The 23,922-nt window shown below is 42.6% G+C and overlaps 1 protein-coding gene across 3 annotated transcripts in view; it reads left to right on the forward strand.

Annotated features, from left to right (window-relative positions):
• Positions 1-21,505, forward strand: part of mapk12a (mitogen-activated protein kinase 12a) — a 28,805-nt gene extending 7,300 nt beyond the window's left edge. For 2 of the 3 annotated variants that reach the window (XM_046310363.1, XM_046310346.1), the window contains exons 2-12: positions 15,012-15,141; positions 15,508-15,566; positions 15,788-15,899; positions 16,024-16,053; positions 16,133-16,180; positions 18,853-18,967; positions 19,316-19,387; positions 19,651-19,730; positions 19,819-19,897; positions 20,090-20,263; positions 20,739-21,505. In XM_046310363.1, coding sequence (XP_046166319.1) covers positions 15,012-15,141; positions 15,508-15,566; positions 15,788-15,899; positions 16,024-16,053; positions 16,133-16,180; positions 18,853-18,967; positions 19,316-19,387; positions 19,651-19,730; positions 19,819-19,897; positions 20,090-20,263; positions 20,739-20,806 — 967 coding nt within the window. In that variant the 3' untranslated portion in view covers positions 20,807-21,505. The remainder of the gene's footprint in view (positions 1-15,011; positions 15,142-15,507; positions 15,567-15,787; positions 15,900-16,023; positions 16,054-16,132; positions 16,181-18,852; positions 18,968-19,315; positions 19,388-19,650; positions 19,731-19,818; positions 19,898-20,089; positions 20,264-20,738) is intronic. The other variant, XM_046310355.1, reaches the window with a different exon arrangement.
• Positions 21,506-23,922: the final 2,417 nt, after the last annotated feature.

The raw sequence follows: 23,922 nt of genomic DNA on the forward strand, positions 1-23,922 counted from the left end.
TAAATTGTCTCTTAGTGTAGGGTATGGACTTCCTGAGGATCCCGGATAGTACTAATTCTGGGTGAATGCCAATTTGTAACACATGATCAACTCAGTGTTCCAAAGGTTGCTTTTACACAGGCAATTCTGTTATTTTTATCTACTAATTGTTATTTGGACCAATGATGTCAGAACTTCTCACGTCAGATATTTTTCAGATCTGATCTGATTGGTCAAAGACAAATTAGAAAAGAACATATCCATCCTCTTTCCTACTTTTGAAAAAGGTCAAAGTTAATCGAGTAGAGGCGGGGAGGAGAAGGAAAGTGAACGAAAATGTGCTTGTAAGAAATTAGACCTTTTAAAAATAATTTGGTTTCATGATTCGGAAAGGTAAGATGGCTATCAAAAATGACAAGCTACTATGTGGGGAATTGTAGGTGGCTTGTTTCAGCTCATTGTATCATATTATTGATACCATAACTGAGAGGTTGCACTTTTCTTGCACATTTGATCTTACACCGCCTAGTGCATTTTAGAGTTGAAGAACACCAACTGCAGATACACATGCTTGTTTTTGTGCATCAGAAAATACTAAATAAAATGTAGAATCAGTTTGACAGGTGACAGACATATTATTTTACTATTAACATGCAGTGGGGAGAATTATATTGTCCCAGTCAGAAGCCCAGGCTTTTGCCATTGATGGTAGAGTTCTCATCTCTGGACTGCGCAAGGTTTGGATTGCATTCTGCTTAAGGCACTTGTCTCTCTCTACATTGGTCAGCTACGTTTGTGTCTATACTGGGATCCTTTCAATACACTTATGGGGTATGGGCACACAAATGCTCCTAGAGAGAAGGGGGAATACTGAAGCATGCATTGATGACAGTTCTACAGTATCCATCAGAGGCCCAGGCTTTTTGCATAGATGGTAAAGCTCTCATTTCTGGACTGTAACATTGTAAGATTGTGCCATCCATGGGACTTGATATACAGTGATTGGTAGGTTACACTATATTTAGATACTTAACAAACTACCTGATACACCTTTTCTAGTTTTCTCCGTACTCAATAAATGGTGAAACACTATTTGTTATGGTGTTCTTTATTCAAATGTATAAGCATGTCAAAGGACAAAAATAGTACAAAATACAATAAATGTAAGTACCTGATGATAGACACAAGGAAGCACATTAGATGTGCAGGACAACAGTATGTTGATGGCTGTAGATTCATGATTTGCCTGTTAGCATGGAAATAACTGTAAATTAGCAGGGAGCTAATGCGACCATTACAATTAGAGCATGCTAACTCACTCTTACAGAAATAACATACACAAGCACATCCCAGAATGCGCCCAGGTACCACACACACATATACAGTGCCTTGCGAAAGTATTCGGCCCCCTTGAACTTTGTGACCTTTTGCCACAATTCAGGCTTCAAACATAAAGATATAAAACTGTATTTTTTTGTGAAGAATCAACAACAAGTGGGACACAATCATGAAGTGGATCGACATTTATTGGATATTTCAAACTTTTTTAACAAATCAAAAACTGAAAAATTGGGAGTGCAAAATTATTCAGCCCCCTTAAGTTAATACTTTGTAGCGCCACCTTTTGCTGCGATTACAGCTGTAAGTCGCTTGGGGTATGTCTCTATCAGTTTTGTGATTTTGCAGGTTTTCCTACTTACAAAGCATGTAGCGATCTGTAATTTTTATCATAGGTACACTTCAACTGTGAGAGACGGAATCTAAAACAATAATCCAGAAAATCACAATGTATGATTTAAGTAATGAATTTGCATTTTATTGCATGACATAAGTATTTGATCACCTACCAACGAGTAAGAATTCCAGCTCTCACAGACCTGTTAGTTTTTCTTTAAGAAGCCCTCCTGTTCTCCACTCATTACCTTTATTAACTGCACCTGTTTGAACTCCTTACCTGTATAAAAGACACCTGTCCACATACTCAATCAAACAGACTCCAATCTCTCCACAATGGCCAAGACCAGGGATCTGTTTAAGGACATCCGAGATAAAATTGTAGACCTGCACAAGGCTGGGATGGGCTACAGGACAATAGGCAAGCAGCTTGGTGAGAAGGCAAAAACTGTTGGCGCAATTATTAGAAAATGGAAGAAGTTCAAGATGACGGTCAATCACCCTCGGTCTGGTGCTCCATGCAAGATCTCACCTCGTGGGGCATCAATGATCATGAGGAAGGTGAGGGATCAGCCCAGAACTACATGGCAGGACCTGGTCAATGACCTGAAGAGAGCTGGGACCACAGTCTCAAAGAAAATCATTAGAAACACACTATGCCGTCATGGATTAAAATCCTGCAGCGCACGCAAGGTCCCCCTGCTCAAGCCAGCACATGTCCAGGCCCGTCTGAAGTTTGCCAATGACCATCTGGATGATCCAGAGGAGGAATGGGAGAAGGTCATGTGGTCTGATGAGACAAAAATAGAGCCTTTTGGTCTAAACTCCACTCGCTGTGTTTGGTGGAAGAAGAAGGATGAGTACAACCCCAAGACACCAACCCAACCGTGAAGCATGGAGGTGTAAACATCATTCTTTGGGGATGCTTTCCTGCGAACGGGACAGGACGACTGCACTGTATTGAGGGGAGGATGGATGGGGCCATGTATCATGAGATCTTGGCCAACAACCTCCTTCCCTCAGTAAGAGCCTTGAAGATGGGTCGTGGCTGGGTCTTCCAGCATGACAACGACCTGAAACACACAGCCAGGGCAACTAAGGAGTGGCTCCGTAAGAAGCATCTCAAGGTCCTGGAGTGGCCTAGCCAGTCTCCAGACCTGAACCCAATAGAAAATCTTTGGACGGAGTTGAAAGTCCGTATTGCCCAGTGACAGCCCCGAAACCTGAAGGATCTGGAGAAGGTCTGTATGGATGAGTGGGTCAAAATCCCTGCTGCAGTGTGTGCAAACCTGGTCAAAAACTACAGGAAACGTATGATCTAATAATAATAATTGCAAACAAAGGTTTCTGTACCAAATGTTAAGTTCTGCTCTTCTGATGTATTAAATACTTATGTCATGCAATAAAATGCAAAAACATGGAAAACATTTATCCGGAGGCTGCATTCATTGTAGCTGGGGATTTTAACAAAGCCAATCTGAAAACAAGACTCCCTAAATTTTATCAGCATATCGATTGCGCAACCAGGGGTGGTAAAACCTTGGATCATTGTTACTCTAACTTCCGCGACTCATATAAGGCCCTGCCCCGCCCCCCTTTCGGAAAAGCTGACCACGACTCCATTTTGCTGATCCCTGCCTACAGGCAGAAATTAAAACAAGAGGCTCCCACGCTGAGGTCTGTCCAACGCTGGTCAGACCAAGCTGACTCTACACTCCAAGACTGCTTCCATCACGTGGACTGGGACATGTGTCGTATTGCGTCAGATGGGAATATTGACGAATACGCTGATTCGGTGTGCGAGTTCATTAGAACGTGCGTCGAAGATGTCGTTCCCATAGCAACGATAAAAACATTCCCTAACCAGAAACCGTGGATTGATGGCAGCATTTGCGTGAAACTGAAAGCGCGAACCACTGCTTTTAATCAGGGCAAGGTGTCTGGCAACATGACTGAATACAAACAGTGCAGCTATTCCCTCCGCAGGGCTATTAAACAAGCTAAGCGTCAGTACAGAGACAAAGTGGAATCTCAATTCAATGGCTCAGACACAAGAGGCATGTGGCAGGGTCTACAGTCAATCACGGACTACAAGATGAAACCCAGCCCAGTCACGGACCAGGGTGTCTTGCTCCCAGGCAGACTAAATAACTTTTTTGCCCGCTTTGAGGACAATACAGTGCCACTGACACGGCCTGCAACGGAAACATGCGGTCTCTCCTTCACTGCAGCCGAGGCGAGTAAGACATTTAAACGTGTTAACCCTCGCAAGGCTGCAGGCCCAGACGGCATCCCCAGCCGCGCCCTCAGAGCATGCGCAGACCAGCTGGCCGGTGTGTTTACGGACATATTCAATCAATCCCTATACCAGTCTGCTGTTCCCACATGCTTCACGAGGGCCACCATTGTTCCTGTTCCCAAGAAAGCTAAGGTAACTGAGCTAAACGACTACCGCCCCGTAGCACTCACTTCCGTCATCATGAAGTGCTTTGAGAGACTAGTCAAGTTGACCATATCACCTCCACCACCCATACCTGACACCCGTCTAGACCCATATCACCTCCAATTTGCTTACCGCCCAAATAGGTCCACAGACGATGCAATCTCAACCACACTGCACACTGCCCTAACCCACCTGGACAAGAGGAATACCTATGTGAGAATGCTGTTCATCGACTACAGCTCGGCATTCAACACCATAGTACCCTCCAAGCTCGTCATCAAGCTCGAGACCCTGGGTCTCGACCCCGCCCTGTGCAACTGGGTACTGGACTTCCTGACGGGCCGCCCCAGGTGGTGAGGGTAGGCAACAACATCTCCTCCCCGCTGATCCTCAACACGGGGGCCCCACAAGGGTGCGTTCTGAGCCCTCTCCTGTACTCCCTGTTCACCCACGACTGCGTGGCCACGCACGCCTCCAACTCAATCATCAAGTTTGCGGACGACACAACAGTGGTAGGCTTGATTACCAACAACGACGAGACGGCCTACAGGGAGGAGGTGAGGGCCCTCGGAGTGTGGTGTCAGGAAAATAACCTCACACTCAACGTCAACAAAACTAAGGAGGTGATTGTGGACTTCAGGAAACAGCAGAGGGAACTCCCCCCTATCCACATCGATGGAACAGTAGTGGAGAGGGTAGCTAGTTTTAAGTTCCTCGGCATACACATCACAGACAAACTGAATTGGTCCACTCACACTGACAGCTTCGTGAAGAAGGCGCAGCAGCGCCTATTCAACCTCAGGAGGCTGAAGAAATTCGGCTTGTCACCAAAAGCACACAAACTTCTACAGATGCACAATCGAGAGCATCCTGGCGGGCTGTATCACCGCCTGGTACGGCAACTGCTCCGCCCTCAACCGTAAGGCTCTCCAGAGGGTAGTGAGGACTGCACAACGCATCACCGGGGGCAAACTACCTGCCCTCCAGGACACCTACACCACCCGTTGTTACAGGAAGGCCATAAAGATCATCAAGGACATCAACCACCCGAACCACTGCCTGTTCACCCCGCTATCATCCAGAAGGCGAGGTCAGTACAGGTGCATCAAAGCTGGGACCGAGAGACTGAAAAACAGCTTCTATCTCAAGGCCATCAGACTGTTAAACAGCCACCACTAACATTGAGTGGCTGCTGCCAACACACTGTCATTGACACTGACCCAACTCCAGCCATTTTAATAATGGGAATCGATGGGAAATGATGTAAATATATCACTAGCCACTTTAAACAATGCTACCTTATATAATGTTACTTACCCTACATTATTCATCTCATATGCATATGTATATACTGTACTCTACATCATCGACTGCATCCTTATGTAACACATGTATCACTAGCCACTTTAACTATGCCACTTTGTTTACTTTGTCTACACACTCATCTCATATGTATATACTGTACTCGATACCATCTACTGTATGCTGCTCTGTACCATCACTCATTCATATATCCTTATGTACATGTTCCTTATCCCCTTACACTGTGTATAAGACAGTAGTTTTGGAATTGTTAGTTAGATTACTTGTTGGTTATCACTGCATTGTCGGAACTAGAAGCACAAGCATTTCGCTACACTCGCATTTAACATCTGCTAACCATGTGTATGTGACAAATAAAATTTTATTTGATTTGATTTCTAAAGTCTTCGAAAGCTAAGTTAACAAACAGATAACCGACCATTTAGAATCCTTATCCACTATGCAATCTGGTTTCCGAGCTGGTCATGGGTGCACCTCAGCCACGCTCAAGGTCCTAAAGGATATCATTACCGCCATAGATAAAAGATAGTACTGTGCAGCCATTTTCTTCGACCTGGCCAAGGCTTTCAACTCTGTCAATCACCACATTCTTATCGGCAGACTCAACAGCCTTGGTTTCTCAAATGACTGCCTCGCCTGGTTCACCAACTACTTCTCAGATAGAGTTCAGTGTATAAAATTGGAGGGCCTGTTGTCCGGACCTCTGGCAGTCTCTATGGGGGTGCCACAGGGTTCAATTCTCGGGCCTACTCTTTTCTCTGTATATATCAATGATATCGCTCTTGCTGCTGGTGATTCTCTGATCCACCTCTACGCAGACGACACCATTCTGTATACATCTGGCCCTTCCTTGGACACTGTGTTAACAATCCTCCAAACAAGCTTCAATGCCATAAAACACTCCTTCCGTGACCTCCAACTGCTCTTAAATGCTAGTAAAACTAAATGCATGCTCTTCAACCGATTGCTGCCAGCACCTGCCCGCCCGCCAAGCATCACTACTCTGGACGGTTCTGACTTAGAATATGTGGACAACTACAAATACCTAGGTGTCTGGTTAGACTATAAACTCTCTTTCCATTCTCACAATTAAGCATCTTCAATCCAAAATGAAATCTAGAATCGGCTTCCTATTTCACAACAAAGCATCCTTCACTCATGCTGCCAAACACACCCTTGTAAAACAGACTATCCTACCGATCCTTGACTTCAGCAATGTCATTTACAAAATATCCTCCAACTCTACTCAGCAAATTGGATGCAGTATATCACACTGCCGTCCGTTTTGTCTCTAAAGCCCCATATACTTACCCACCACTGCGACCTGTGTGCTCTCGTTGGCTGGCCCTCGCTACATATTCGTTGCCAAACCCACTGGCTTCAGGTCATCTATAAGACTTTGCTAGGTAAATCCCCGCCTTATCTCAGCTCACGGGTCTCCATAGCAACACCCATCCGTAGCACACGCAGGTATATTCCACTGGGCATCCCGAAAGCCAACACCTCTTTGGCTGCCTTTACTTCCTGTTCTCTGCTGCCAATGACTGGAACGAATTGCAAAAATCACTGAAGCTGGAGACTTATATCTCCCTCACTAACTTTAAGTATCAGCTGTCAGAGCAGCTTACCGATCACTGTACCTGTACACAGCTCATCTGTAAATAGCACACCCAACTACCTCATCCCCATATTGTTATTTATTTATTTATAGCTCTTTTGCACCCAAGTATCTCTACTTGCACATCCATCACTCCAGTGTTAATGCTAAATTGTAATTATTTTGCCACTATGGCCTAGTTAATGCCTTTCCTCCCTAACCTTACTACATTTGCATACACTGTACGTAGATTTTTATATTGTGTTATTGACTGTACGTTTCATTATCCCATGTGTAACTCTGTGTTGTTGTTTTTTGTCGCACTGCTTTTCTTTATCTTGGCCAGGTCGCAGTTGTAAATGAGAACTTGTTCTCAACTGGCCTACTTGGTTAAATAAAGGTAAAATAAAAAAGATATGTGTGTACAGTGCATTCAGAAAGTATTCAGATCCCTTGACTTTTTCCACATTTTGTTACGTTACAGCCTTATTCTAAAATGGGTTAAAATATATATATACCTTCAGCAATCTATACACAATAGCCAATAATAACAAAGCGAAAACAGGTTTTTAGAAATACCATATTTACATAAGTATTCAGACCCTTTGCGATGAGACTCGAAATTGAGCTCAGGTCCATTCTCTTTCCATTGATCATCCTTGAGATGTTTCTACAACTTGATTGGACATGATTTGGAAAGACACACACCTGTTTATATAAAGGTCCCACAGTTGACACGGCAGGTCAGAGCAAAAACCAAGCCATGAGATTGAAAGAATTGTCCGTAGAGCTCAGAGACAGGATTGTGTCGAGGCACAGATCTGGGAAAGGGTACCAAAATATGTCTGCAGCATTGAAGGTCCCCAAGAACACAGTGGCCTCAATCATTCCTTTGGAACCACCAAGACTCTTCCAAGTGCTGGCTGCCCAGCCAAACTGAGCAATCAGGGGAGAAGAGACTTGGTCAGGGAGGTGACCAAGAACCCGATGGTCACTCTTGACAGAATTCTAGAGTTCCTCTGTGGAGATGGGAGAATGTTGTCCTTCTGGAACGATCTCTGAAGCACTCCACCAATGAGGTCTTTATGGTAGAGTATCCAGACTGAAGCCACTCCTCAGTAAAAGGCACATGACAGCCTGCTTGGAGTTTGACAAAAGCCACCAAATGACTGACACCATGTGAAACAAGATTCTCTGGTCTGATTAAACCAAGATTGAAGTCTTTGGCCTGAATGCCATGTGTCACTTCTGGAGGAAACCTGGCACCATTCCTACAGTGAAGCTGGTGGTGGTGGCATCATGCTGTGGGGATGTTTTTCAGTGGCAGGGATTGGGAGACTAGTCAGGATCTGAGCAAAGTACAGAAAGATCCTTGATGACAACCTGCTCCAAAGTGCTCAGGATCTCAGACTGGGGGTGAAGGTTCACCTTCAAAGCACACAGCCAAGACAACACAGGAGTGGCTTCGGGACAAGTCTCTGAATGTCCTTGAGTGGCCCATTCAAGGCCCGGACTTCAACCTGATCAAACATCTCTGGAGAGACCTGAAAATAGCTGTACAGCAACGCTCCCCATTCAACCTGACAGAGCTTGAGATGATCTGCAGAGAGAAATAAGAGAAACTCCCCAAATACAGATGTGCCAAGCTTGTAGCTTCATACCCAAGAAGACTTGAGGCTGTAATCACTGTAATCACTGCCAAAGGTGCTTAAACAAAGTACTGAGTAAAGGGTCTGTTTTTGCTTTGTCATTATGGGGTATTGTGTGTAGATTGATAGGGAATAAATATTTTTAATCAATTTTAGAATAAGGTTGTAACAAAATGTGGAAAAAGTCAAGGGGTCTGAATACTTTCCAAACACTGTAGACACATACACACATCAGGACATGTACATAGTAAATATGAACATAGAATACAGTATTTCAGAACATGCGATTTCCCCCTATCTGCAAGCATGACCAATGGCATAACACTTTATTGACATCTGACTTGAACCAACCAATTAGAATACATAAACATGAAATACATATTTCTGCAGTGTCTAGTGGAAACGTAACCAACCCTGTTTGTTCTTCATGAAACGTACGTTATGGAAAACATCTCGCACTAAGTCATAATTATAGAATAATGAATGGATTGGCAAGATTTTGGCACTGTCAACCTTTCGAATGTTAGTAGTTACAATCAATTAAATCACCTAAATGTACTCACATTTACTGAACATTTAGTTTTTGAAACACAAACATTAATTTCCCTGCTGCTTTTTCTATAATCCTACAGCCTCTCTCATTCTCCATACTTTATACTCCAATGCATTCGATGTTATGCATGCCCACCATGGTGTTGGGCAGCTGCTATTTGAGAACTCACCTGGTTTAGAAATCAAACCGGTTCAAACTGAAATCAAACTGATCTTATTGCAGAGCACATTGTACACCTGTTTTTTTTAAACATTGTACACCTGTTTTTTTAGAGAAGATTATATTGTTAGGTATGCTATATGTGTAGGCTATTCCACATGTATTGGCTAATATGCATATGTCGTTTTTAAACCTCCATTCTAGCATACAGTAACTTATACATCTTTATCTGCATGCTTTTATTTGGGTTTCTATGCAAATTAAATTATTTAATGTTTCTTTAAGCCTTCAGCTAGTTACTTGAAATTAGACAATCATGCCAAAACATTATTCAAACTTGAATTCACTGACAGATAACTAATGAAAAACTAGCTTCCTGAACAGGCACATTGACGTTAACAGCAAAGATGTTTAGAACTGTGTGTTTACAGCTGGCTAGGCTAGTCAATTGTAACATAGGCTAGCTTTCAATAAATTAGCTAAACGATCAACGGCGTTACCTCTTCATATGATCAAGACCATACCCATTGCATGCTACATATTTAAAGTGTACTCGAAACAGACATTTATATTTTTTCAGTCTTTGGGAGTTGACAGCAGGTCACGATTTCATGTGAGGCTGTTTACATCTTAGAAGCAGGCCATTGGCTGCCTTCATCACGAGGGGTATGTACGGAAGTTCTGATTGGTTTCAAGTGTTCTGATTGGTTTCAAGTTCCCAAATTTGAAATATACTATTTTTTCTAAGAACATGTGTAAGAATTAAAGGTGCCAACAAATGTTGTCATATATAAAAAAAAATCCTCCCTCGACGTAGATCGATCAACTTCACTGTTTTCTGCGTCGGCTCACCACATAATTGAAGCCACGGAAGTTCAAGGCTGATATTGTTTGCAGAAAACAGAATTCCTCATTATAGTGAATTGAAAATTGGCAATCTTCATGTAAGCAATTGTTTTCCCCGAAGACAATCATAGTACTAATAATTGCTTCTAATACACCAGATGTAAGTCATTGAGCCAATTATAAAAAATATAAAAAATCGCACACATAAGTAGTTATAAGGATAATTTAGTTGATAATAGCAGCCTGCAGTACCCAGGTTGTCCTTCAACTGGAGTTAGCCTGCAACGTCACTTCTTTGAGTAGCTCAAACTGCGCATTAATTTGGCTTCAAAAGAGTATTCACATAGGAATGAATGATGTCACATGATCGATGGCTTTGTCTTTCATATATACAGTAACATGTTATATTACAAAGAGGCATAGAACAATGAGATAGAACAATGAGACATATTTCACTGGATGTATAAAGGATGTATAAATATGAAGCATCCGCTTGGCGTTTCCACTCACTACCAAATATGGTAGTGAGTGGAATGGAACAAGATGGATTTTGGCCAACATTCTGCACATTTTCTCATCGATGAAACATTTGATCTCAATGCAGTTTTCTGTTCCCCAACCCAGAATCTATTATGAACAAAATGGACAAAAGTTTTAAAAATCGCGTTGTTTAGGAGTGCAAAGTTGAATTTGGCATTGCTTTCTAGGTTTGAGTGAGAAATAGTGCATTGTAGCCCTGCTACCGCCAGATGGCGGTATTATTCCTTACATCTTTTGTAATTTTTGTCAATTTCAAAATGAGAAAAGACCTAAGGACTACAGACTAATGGGTTGTTATATTGTGTTAGTCTATTTAAAAATCAAATCACATTTTATTCATCACATGCGTTAACAACAGATGTGGACTAACAGGGAAATGCTTACTTACGTGCCCTTCCCAACAAAGCAGAGAGAAAGAATATAGAGAAATAATAGAAAAGTAAAACACATAATAATTATAAAAAGTAATAATAGATAATAGATACATACTGAGTATCAATAACTTTCCTATATACAATGAGTATTAGTACCAAGTCGATGAGCAGGGTTACGAGGTAATTGAAGTAGGTATGCACATATGCATACATGTACATACATGTGAATTGTTAGATACTACTGCACTGTTGGAGTTAGGAACACAAGCATTTCACCACACCTGCAATAACATCTGTTAAATATGTGTATGTGACCAATACAATGATTTGATAACTATGATTAAAGTGAAAGATGGTAAATAGTAGCAGCAGCGTATTCACTGTAATGAGTCAAAGTTAGTGCAAAAAGGGTCAATGCAGATAGTCCTGGTAGCTATTTGGTTAGCTATTTATCAGCCTTATGGCTTGGAGTTAGAAGCTGTTCATGTTACCGCTTGCCGTGCGGTAGCTGAGAGAACAGTCTGACTGCTATAGAGGTCCTGGATGACAGAGAGCTTGGCCCCAGTGATGTACTGGGCTGTCCACACTACTCTCTGTAGCGCCTCGTGGTCGGTTGCCAAGCAGTTGCCATACCAAGCAGTGATGCAGCCAGTCAAGATGCTCTCAATGGTACAGCTGTATAACTTTTTGAGGATCTGTGAGCCTGCCAATTTTTTTCAACCTCCTGAGGGGGAAGAGGCATTGTTGTCCCCTCTTTACAACTGTGTTGGTGTGTTTGGACCATGATAGATCCCGAGTGATGTGGACACTGAGGAACTTGAAGCCCGCAACCCGCTCCACTACAGTCCTGTTGATGTAAATGGGGGAGTGCTCGGCTTTCCATTTCCTGTAGTCCACAATCAGCTCCTTTGTCTTGCTGATGTTAAGGGAGATGTTGTTGTGCTGGCACCGTACTGCCAGGTCTTTGACCTTCCTATAGGCTGTCTCATCGTTGTCGGGAATCGGGCCTACCACCTGTGTGTGATCTGCGGCCATGCTTTCGTGGGTGAACAGAAAGTACAGGAGCGGACTAAGCACACACCCGTGAGGGGCCCCTGTGTTAAGGGTCAGCCTAGTGGATGTGTTGTTGCCTACCCTCACCACCTGTGGGCATCCCATCAGGAAGTCCAGGATCAAGTTGCAGAGGGAGATGTTCAGTCCCAGGGTCCTTAGCTTAGTGATGTTTATGAAAACTGAGCTGTAGTCATTGAACAGCATTCTCACGTAGGTGTTCCTTTTGTCCAAGTGGGAAAGGGCAGGGTGGAGTGCAATAGCGATTGCTTCATCTCTGGATCTGTTGGGGCGGTATGCGAATTGGAGTGGGTCCAGGCTTTATGGGATGATGGTGTTGATGTGAGCCATGACCAGCCTTTCAAAACATTTCATGGCTACAGATGCGAGTGCTACAGTGCGATAGACATTTAAACAAGTTACTATGGCGTTCTTGGATACATGGTCTATGGTGGTCTGTTTGAAACATGTAAGACACTTGCCAGCTTGTCGGCGCATGCTCTGAGTATGCGTCCTGGTAATCTGTCTGGCCCTGCGGTCTTGTGAATGGTAACCTGTTTAAAGGTCATACTCACATCGGTTACAGAGAGTGTGATCACACAGTCATCCAGAACAGCTGGATCTCTCACACATAATTTAGTGTTGCTTGGCTCGACACGAGCATAGAAGGCATTTAGCTAGTCTCTTAGGTTTGTGTCACTGAGCTGCTCATGGCTGGGGTTCACTTTGTGACCCGTGATAGTTTGCAAGCCCTGCCACATCCGATGAGCATCAATCAGTTTAGTAGAATTTGATATTTGTCCTGTTATGAAGCTTTGCCTGTCTGAATGTTCGTCGGAAGGCCTAGCAGGATTGCCTGTAATCAACGGCTTCTGGTTGGCATATGTACGTATAGTTACTGTGTGGACGATGTTGTCAATGCACTTATTAATGAAGCTGGTGACTGATGTGGTAAACTCCTCAACGCCATCGGATGAGTCCCGGAACATATTCCAGTCTGTGCTAGAGAAAATGTGCTGTAGCTTATCATCTGCTTCATCTTTCCGTATTCAGCTTTGACTTCTTGTTTGAGTGTTTGCTTGTAAGCAGCAATCAGGAGGATCGAGTTATGGTCAGAGGAGGACGAGGGAGAGCTTTGTATGTGTCTTTTTGTGTAGACTGAAGGTGATGTAGAGTTGTTTTCACCTCTAGCTGCAAAGGTGACATGCTGGTAGAAATGAGGTAAAACGGTTTTCAGTTTCCCTGCATTAAAATCACCGGCCACTACGACCTTTGCCTCTGAATGAGCATTTTCTTGTTTGCTTATGGCCCTATACAGTTCCTTGAGTGCGGTCTTAGTGCCAGCATCAGTTTGTGATGGTAAATAAAATATAATGGATGAAAATTCTTCGTAAATAGAAGGGTCTACAGTTTATCATGAGGTATTCTAACTCAGGCGAGCAGAACCTCAAGACTTCCTTAATATTAGAGCTTGCACAGCAGCTGATGCTAACAAAGAGACACACACCACTCCCCTTGAGCTTACCTGACGCTGCGGTTCTGTCCTGCCGATGCATAGAAAAACCAGCTAGAATATTATCGATGTCCTTGTTCAGCCAAGTTTCAGAGAAACATAAGGATATTACAGTTCTTCAGATCCCGTTGACAGGACAGTCTCGAACAGAGCTCGTGTACATTGACCAATAGAACAGAGGGTAGAGGTGGATTATTTACTTCCCTCCATAGTTTCATCAGGGAACCCGCACTTCGGCCTCTATATCTCTGTATCTTTCTCTTCAGGTTGTCTGGGATTAGGGCCTGGACCGGGGCTAACAGTATGTCCTGTGCTGCCGACTCGTTGAGGTAGAAATCTTCATCCAAATCGAGGTTAGGGCTGAGCTAAGCAGTGTTTGTGAGTAAAGGGCGGATCCCGAAAATGGTTCTTCTTACAAAAACATCTGCAAAGTCCGAATGGTGTGAGCTACAAACTATTATGACCCATCTATGAACAGCTGAAACTCTTACGGACATGCACTGTTTTTCTCTATGACGCTCACAAGCCACACGAGTCGTTAGAAGGTAAGAAGTTATTCTACATAGAAGATCATAGGAAATCACAGGACATAGTGTCTATAATACTGTAATAAGCTCACAGTTTCTGTCACAAACTCCAAACTCCACACAATTATCACTGACCAGTTGGATATTAATTTCCCACTAAGCAAACAATTTCAGGCTTTTGCTTGGCAGACCTGTCACGTCTACTCCTGCTCCTCCTCTCTGGCGCTCGTTGTCACCAGTTTACTCATCATTACGCACACCTGCCACCATCGTTACGAGCACCTGCGCTTCATGAGACTCAGCTGGACTCCATTACCTTCCTGATTTCCTCCCCTATACCTGTCATTCCCTTTGGTTCTTTCCCCAGGCGTTATTGATTCTGTTCCTGTGTTTTATGTTGGTACGCTACTCGTGTTTCAGTTATTATTAAATTCACTCCCTGTACTTGCTTCCTGACTCCTAGCATACACGCTACAAGACCTTTTTTGTTTATTGACATTTTTCAATAAAACCCATGAATATAAATGTTTATGTCAAATAGTTTCTACTTGTATCCCTGGTTGTCCGCAAAAGAAAATGATAAAACAGAAAGTAGAGAATTCCAGCTTTTTCACTGTGGGAGGCCTGGGACCAATGGAGTTGAAACAGAAATAACCGGATACTGCGTTTGTATAGGACTCCAAGCTAAAATGTATGTTTTAAATAACTATTTGATAACCAGAGAACCTTGTACCACTCGCCCTCTCTCCTTCCATCTCACCCTCATCTCCATGTCCGTCTCCAGCTCTGCGGTGGACTTCAGGACAGGCACCAAGGTGGCCATCAAGAAGCTCCACAGGCCCTTCCAGTCTGAGCTCTTTGCTAAGAGGGCCTATCGGGAGCTGAGGCTGCTCAAACACATGAAACATGAAAATGTAAGACTTGCAAGCCAAAAGTCCGAAATCAACCCTTATCCCATTTAATTGCACTACTTTAGTCCTTAAGGGTTGCAGTCCTCAAGGTTTTTTTGCACCCTGAGTGACACTTAGAAATTGCAAGCAAGTAGCCTAAGTGATTGCCTTGGGTAATCCACTCCACAAACAGTCTCTGATTAAATGGCAAGATGAAAACCAGAGAGGCTCCCGAAGACCAGAGTTATGCAAACCTGCCCTAAAAACACTAGGCTTATTAGCAATATACTGTAAGCTAGGCCTATAGGGTGTTTATTTCTTACGATGTAACAACCTGATCAAAACCTAATATAAGTTGTTTATTTTTCCTCGTTCTCTCTCTGGGGTTAGGTGATTGGCCTTGTGGATGTATTCACTGCTGACCTCTCCTTAGACAGATTCCATGATTTGTGAGTACACTTTTGTTTTTTTCATATTTGGTCACGAACTTCAAGTAAACAAAAATGGAAGTTGGAGACACAATATCCACATTCCATACCACTGGATGTTTAGCAAAGTCAAAGTTCCATATTTCTTCTCCATGTTGGTTGGTCATTGCAAAGATATATAGACATTTAGTCTCTCTCTGACTCTCTCTGTCTCTCTCGCGCTCTCTCTTGCTCTCACTCAGCTATCTGGTGATGCCTTTCATGGGAACCGATCTGGGGAAGTTGATGAAGTTACAGCAGCTCTCAGAGGACAAAGTACAGTTCCTGGTCTATCAGATGCTGAAAGGACTCAAGGTGTGTCTCAGTCACACACAATCTCATAAATACTTCTATACAGTACATGCATGTATATAAATATGTGTACAGCCTGATATTGTATGTTATTGATGGAAATGCCTGTTGTATTCTTTTATTACAGTATATACATTCTGCTGGAATAATTCATAGGGTAAGTGAATCTCCTTTTTCCTGTGTGTGTTTGTGTGTGTGGCTCCTCAAAATGACCCACTGAATGTTTGTATCTGCAGGACCTCAAACCAGGGAATCTGGCCGTTAATCAGGAATGTGAGCTCAAGGTACCCAGTCACACACCCAGTGCTCTGATATCCTATAACATATCATATGAATTGGATTCATAACATATCATATGAATTGGATTCATAACATATCATATGAATTGGATTCATAACATATCATATGAATTGGATTCATAACATATCATATGAATTGGATTCATAACATATCATATGAATTGGATTCATAACATATCATATGAATTGGATTCATAACATATCATACGAATTGGATTCGGAACATATCATACGAATTGGATTCGGAACATATCATACGAATTGGATTCGGAACATATCATACGAATTGGATTCGGAACATATCATACGAATTGGATTCGGAACATATCATACGAATTGGATTCGAACATATCATACGAATTGGATTCGAACATATCATACTAATTGATTCGAACATATCATACGAATTGGATTCGGAACATATCATACGAATTGGATTCGTAACATATCATACGAATTGGATTCGTAACATATCATACGAATTGGATTCGGAACATATCATACGAATTGGATTCGGAACATATCATACGAATTGGATTCGGAACATATCATACGAATTGGATTCGTAACATATCATACGAATTGGATTCGGAACATATCATACGAATTGGATTCGGAACATATCATACGAATTGGATTCGTAACATATCATACGAATTGGATTCGGAACATATCATACGAATTGGATTCGGAACATATCATACGAATTGGATTCGGAACATATCATACGAATTGGACACAAAAAAACAGGGACAACTTTTGGCTCGTGAGCACCACTTTCAAAACTACTGGCTGAAAGAGGGCATCTTTAATAGCCTTTGCACAGACCAACAGGCAACATTTCTCTCCGTTGACTTTGTTGTAATGGTTCGATGCCTGAGCACAGGTTTGCAGCAATAATGACTTCCATAGTATTTTGTAGTGTTATAGCTGTTATGCTGTAGATACAACGGTATGGTGCAATCATGAACTGCTATTTTGAAGGATGTTTTACTTGTGATTGTGATACATTTGAAGTCTGAAGTTTACATACACCTAAGCCAAATACATTTAAACTCAGTTTTTCACAATTCCTTACATTTAATCCTAGTAAAAAAAAATCATTGTTTTAGGTCAGTTAGGATCACCACTTTATTTTAAGAATGTGAAATATCAGAATAATAGTAGAGAAAGTGATTTATTTCAGCTTTCATTTCTTTCATCACATTCCCAGTGGGTCAGAAGTTTACATACACTCAATTAGTATTTGGTAGTATTGGCTTTAAATTGTTTAACTTGGGTCCATTCCTTCTGACAGAGCTGGTGTAACTGAGTCCAGTTTGTAGGCCTCCTTGCTCGCACATGTTTTTTCAGTTCTGCCCACAAATGTTCCATAGGATTGAGGTCAGGACTTTGTGATGGCCACTCCAATACCTTGACTTTGTTTTCCTTAAGCCATTTTGCCACAACTTTGGAAGTATGCTTGGGGTCATTGTCCATTTGGAAGACCCATTTGGGACCAAGCTTTAACTTCCTGACTGGTCTTGAGATGTTGCTTCAATATAACCACATCATTTTCCATCCTCATGATGCCATCTATTTTGTGAAGTGCACCAGTCCCTCCTGCAGCAAAGCACCCCCACAACATGATGCTGCCACCCCCGTGCTTCACGGTTGGGATGGTGTTCTTTGGCTTGCAAGCCTCCCCTTTTTCCTCCAAACATAACGATGGTCATTATGGCCAAACAGTTCTATTTTTTTGTATCATCAGACCAGAGGACATTTCTCCAAAAAGTATGATCTTTGTCCCCATGTGCAGTTGCAAACCGTAGTCTGGCTTTTTTATGGCAGTTTTGGAGCAGTGGCTTCTTCCTTGCTGAGCGGCCTTTCAGGTTATGTCGATATAGGACTCGTTTTACTAGGATCTTCACAAGGTCCTTTGCTGTTGTTCTGGGATTGATTTGTACTTTTCGCACCAAAGTACGTTCATCTCTAGGAAACAGAATACGTCTCCTTCCTGAGCGGTATGACGGCTGCGTGGTCCCATGGTGTTTATACTTGTGTACTATTGTTTGTACAGATGAATGTGGTACCTTCAGTTGTTTGGAAATTGCTCCCAAGGATGAACCAAACTTGTGGAGGTTTCCATTTTGTTTTTCTGAGGTCTTGTCTGATTTCTTTTGATTTTCCCATGTGTCAAGCAAAGAGGCACTGAGTTTGAAGGTAGGACTTGAAATACATCCACAGGTACACCTCCAATTGACTCAAACGGTGTCAATTAGCCTATCAGAAGCTTCTAAAGCCATGACATAATTTTCTGGAATTTTCCAAGCTGTTTAAAGGCACAGTCAACTTAGTGAATGTAAACTTCTGACCCACTGGAATTGTGATACAGTGAATTATAAGTGAAATAATCTGTCTGTAAACAATTGTTGGAAAAATTACTTGTGTCATGCATAAAGTAGATGTCCTAACCGACTTGCCAAAACTCTAGTTTGTTAACAAGAAATTTGTGGAGTGGTTGAAAAACAAGTTTTTAATGACTGTATGCATACTTCTGACTTCAACTGTATGTGGTTGTTTTACCTACATTGGTTGAATGCAGAGAGCATCAGCAGAATGACTAAAATGCTAATGTAATGTCCAGTAATAATAAGAGTGTGTTGTGTCTGTGTCAGATCCTGGACTTTGGGTTGGCGCGGCAGGCGGACAGTGAGATGACAGGCTACGTGGTGACCCGCTGGTACAGAGCCCCTGAGGTTATCCTCAGCTGGATGCACTACACCCAGACTGGTCAGCAGCACAACACCCTAACACTCCTCTTAACTGGTCCAGCATCAGATGTGTTGTTAAGTCGCTGATAGTTTAGGCTAATACTGGAATACAGACAACAGATCCTGGATCAGCTTTTTAACAAGGCTGTAAATTCATCTGAGTGGTCTACATAGATGACAGAGTCAACTGAATGCGTTAAAGCCTCTGGAGACTGGTAGATTGTCCACAAGGTAGTGCTCAAGCCTGTATTTTCTGCCTAGTGATGAATGCCCTTCAACATGGTTCTACCAGATTTAAACAACAACCATGTTAATGGAGGTCCTTTCTATCAGTTAACAGTATTCTCTCCCTTTCCTCTCTTCTCAGTGGACATCTGGTCTGTGGGCTGCATCATGGCAGAGATGCTGTCAGGGAAACCACTGTTCAAAGGCAATGACCGTATCCTGATCTGACCTGCCCATGAACCCTCCTATCCACGGTTGCACAATACACATATGAAACTCTATTACTATGGTTAATGTTGTTTATGTTGGAATCATACTTGCTTCCATTCTTACTTTTCGGTTTGACCGACTAGAACTAGATTATATTATCATGGCCAGGTGGATTTGTTTCACTTTCACACTAGACGCAATGTATTTCCCGACAAGGATGTGTTCAGTATGTAGTTTGACCTTTGAACCTTGACCTGTGGAGCACAGACCTGGATCAGCTGACTGAGATCATGAAGGTCACAGGGACACCCACTCAGGAGTTCATCACCAAACTGCAGTCTCAGGATGTGAGTCATGTACTTACATGCCAAACACATACTATAGGTCTACATGCACACAGGCCTTGATTAAATAGGTTGACGTTCTCTTTCTCAGGCTAAAAACTATGTCAAAAGCCTTCCCAAAGTGCAAAAGAAAGACCTTCAGGCACTCTTTTCCACAGTCAACCCACAGGGTAAGACCATCACCATGTCATGTATAGTGGATCTGCAGTATCTCATCGTCATGACTACTGTTCCCATGTCTCCTGTCTGTATCCCTCGGTTTAGATGTGTCCATTCCCTCCTCTTAGGTGTATTGAGACTCTGATGATGCACTTTAAATGAAATTTGACTTGATTCTATATCTCCCTTCCCGTCATCTCCAGCGGTGACAGTTATAGAGCGCATGCTGCTGCTGGACCCAGAGAGCAGGGTGACGGCAGCGGAAGCCCTCGCCCTGCCATACTTCTCAGAGTTCAGGGAGCCAGAAGAGGAGACCGAGGCCCAGCCATACGACCACTCTGTAGACAACTCTGACCTGCCTCTGGAGCAGTGGAAACGTAAGGAGGAGGGGAAGGCTGGGACAGAACCCAGGGTGTATTCATTAGGCTCCAAATGGAAGATTATGTACTGAAACAGGGAGGGTTACCCGGACTTGTCCATTCGAAGCGCTCGTTTTCTGTTGCAAAACGTTTTGCTACTGTGTATCCTAATGAATATGATCCCAGGACAGAGGTGAGGAGGTGTCAATAGGGACCTGTTTGTTTTCATTGGTTAACATTATAACATAAAACTACTATTTAAGGCATTTTTGACAGATATCCAGACAAGTTCTGGGGTGGTATGACAGAGTCACGCCTCTCTGGAATAGGGACTTACTTTTGATGTGTTGCTGATGGATTTTACAATGAGCTTCCTCAATATGCATATTTTCACAATGTCATTCTCTTCCATGAATTTCAATGATAACCTTCTCCATGTAAACACTGTTATGTTATGTATCTGTCTTCTCTTTCTCCTTCTGTTTGTTTACAGGTCACACGTTCACAGAGATCCTGTCTTTCCAGCCCATAGTGGTAGAGTCCAGGGAAACCGCACTGTAAAATGAAGCGCCACACAAGGGACCCCCCCCCCACACCATTTTTACAAGTGTGTCATCCTCTGTTCAATCATCATTCTCAGTCCATTGTGTGTGTGTGTGTGTGGGGGGGGGGGGTCCTCCTCTTGTGTGTAGTTTTTCAGCCATTTTGACACCAATGTGTAGTTGCCTCCTGTATAAAGCCCATATTCAACTGAAATTCTAGAATGTTTCCTTGTGTGTATGTGTGTGTGTGTGTGTAGCTGTGTAGTCTAAACATTTGTCTGTAACCACTACTGATCTTTCCTAAACCTTGTAATTCCCTCTTATTGCCTTAATGAAAGAACAATAGCATACAGCCAAACATCATCTGAAAACCATTTACTAAAGTGTAAGCACAGAAGCAGTTTTCTGCCAAGGAATGCACACACATAAAAATCATTGGTAGCTTGTAAAATGTTGTGCAAAAAAATACATTTGTTTATTTGCCATTTACTGTAATATTTCCTTACACTGGTTGTATTTTTTTATTAAACCCAGTTGTTCAAAAAAAAAAATCCCAGATATGCCACTATGCAAATATCATGCCATTAGGCTACTTACCCCAATATGTAATCAATATAGCATTTTTATTTTTTAGATATATGTAAAAAAAAATATATATGTTTTATGATGGGAACATGCAGTGAATGCTCTGCCTGTAATAAAACAAGGCAACAGTAAACATTTCGTCCCTCATGAATGATGCAGCGCCCCCCAATTGCAATATTGCGTGTACCCACAAATGATCCATTATTATTGACCAGATACTCAAGTGGCCGCTCTAACAATGAAAATAAATGTCTCCAAAAAAGGAAGGCAGTCAGCCTGGGTACCAGGCCAGGGCTTGACATTCAGGTACATTTGCCAGTGGCACACCGGGCCATGATCACAGGAAAGCAAGTTATATTCAATTGTGGGTGATTTCATGTTTCATTTGCAGTCTGGGCAAGTATCTTATATTATAGCCAACCATAAAATCTGATATTTACTCTGTTTGTTTGGAGAGAAAAAAATATAAAACCACCCCCCCCCTCGCAATGATGACATATAGCCTATATTAAACCGTTTAAGATGTAATATTACCCAGAAATGAGCTCAATAACAAATTGATGAAAAGCAATATCTTTAGGTACATAGTCCATATTAATCAGGCAGGTGTGCTATTTTAGCAATAAGCCTTATCACCTGTCTGATGCAGCATCGTGACTACATGGCTGAAGCATGGGGTTGCTCCTCTGCATCGTTTACCACAATGGGCTAATCATTAGCTAGATCGCAGACTCTACATGTGATCCTGTTGCTTGTTTAATGTCCTAAAAATAACTCTCATTGGCACTAATAAAATCATGGGATTTTATTAGTGCAGTGTAATTGTGTGCATTGTACAATGACTAATATGTTTACCATTTATGCATTGGAATGGCTGACGCACTTCCCGTGGTTACGGAAGGGCTAAAGGCTGGAGCTACTTCTTACAAGGAACGGGACATGGACACATGCAAGAAGCCCGCTATGACCTCCGCCGAGACATCAAACATGCAAAAGGACAATACAGGAGGAAGGTGGAATCCTATTACACCGGCTCCAACGCTCGTCGTATGTGGCAGGGCTTGCAGATGGATTACAAAGGGAAACCCGTGAGATGCCCAGTGATGCAGAACTCCAAAATGAACTAAATGCCTTTTATGCTTGCTTTGAGTAATACGACACTGAGTCTTGCGTGAAAGCTTCCATTGTTCCGGATGACTGTGTGATCTTGCTCTCCGTGGCCGATGTGAGTAAAACGTTTTGAAAGGTTAATACTCGCAAAGCTGCCAGGCCAGACGGAATACCAGGGCGCGTTCTCAGAGCATTCGCAGACCAGCTGGCAAGTGTCTTCACCCACATTTTCATCTCTCCTTGTCCCAGTCTGTAATCCCAACATCTTTCAAGGTGACTATTATTGTTCCCAAGAACTCCAAGGTAAATGACTATCGCCCTGTAGCACTCACATCTGTAATTTCTTTGAAAGGCTAGTCATGACACACATCAACACGATCATCCCAGACACCCTGGACCCACTCCAACTGCCCCACCACCAACCACCCCACCCCACCACCGACCACCCCTCCTCTCTGTTTAAATAGGGTCCCAAGTATCCAAAAATGTCATCAGTGCTTTTAAAGTTGATGACACTGCTCTTAAAATAGCGTGTTCTCTCATCTGTAAAATAAATATCCAGAACTGATTAGTGTTATTAGTTTGGATGGCTGCCCTACACTATGTATGCCTGACTCTATCTGTATATGTGTGTACTGTAACTCTACACTGTATATTTAATGTCTCACAGGAGCAACAAACAGCCTGTTATTTTGTGTATTTCAATTACACCATGTGACTATGTGCTTGGTTCCAGATGTTTGAGCCTATCTGGGATCCAGAGCAAGGCGTTCTGTGGCTAGTTTACAGCAGCCTGCATTTCCTCATACATGACATGTGTTAGTGTACAGTACTGTAATATAAAGGCAGAGTGATTGGTATCTGTAAGGAGATGTATACTGAAATGACAGAGTAAAGTCATAAGCAGCATTGCCACGTACACAAACTGGACATTTACTGTAGTGGTGCTCTGTAAATATGAAATATTAGGGTTGCTACACTCTTAGTAAAAGAAAGTTCCAAAAGGGTTCTTCACTGTCCCTATAGGAGAACCCTTTTTGGTTCAGGGTAGAACCCTTTTGGGTTCCAGGAAATGGTTTAACATGGCTCACATCAATAACAGCCAGTGGAAAGGCTGGTCATGGCTCACATCAACACCATCATGCCGGAAACTATAGACCAACTCCAATTCGCATACTGCCCCAACAGATCCACAGATGACGCAATCTCAATCGCACTCCACACTGCCCTTTCCCACCTGGACAAAAGGAACACCTATGTGAGAATGCTGTTGATTGACTACAGCCCAGCGTTCAACACCATAGTGCCCTCAAATCTCATCACTAAGCTAAGGACCCTGGGACTAAACACCTCCCTCTGCAACTGGATCCTGGACTTCCTGACAGGCCGCCCCCAAGTGGTAAGGGTAGGTAACAACACATCTGCCATACTGATCTTCAA

This window comes from Oncorhynchus gorbuscha, linkage group LG02 (assembly GCF_021184085.1).
Source record: "Oncorhynchus gorbuscha isolate QuinsamMale2020 ecotype Even-year linkage group LG02, OgorEven_v1.0, whole genome shotgun sequence".
Lineage (NCBI taxonomy): Eukaryota > Metazoa > Chordata > Actinopteri > Salmoniformes > Salmonidae > Oncorhynchus > Oncorhynchus gorbuscha.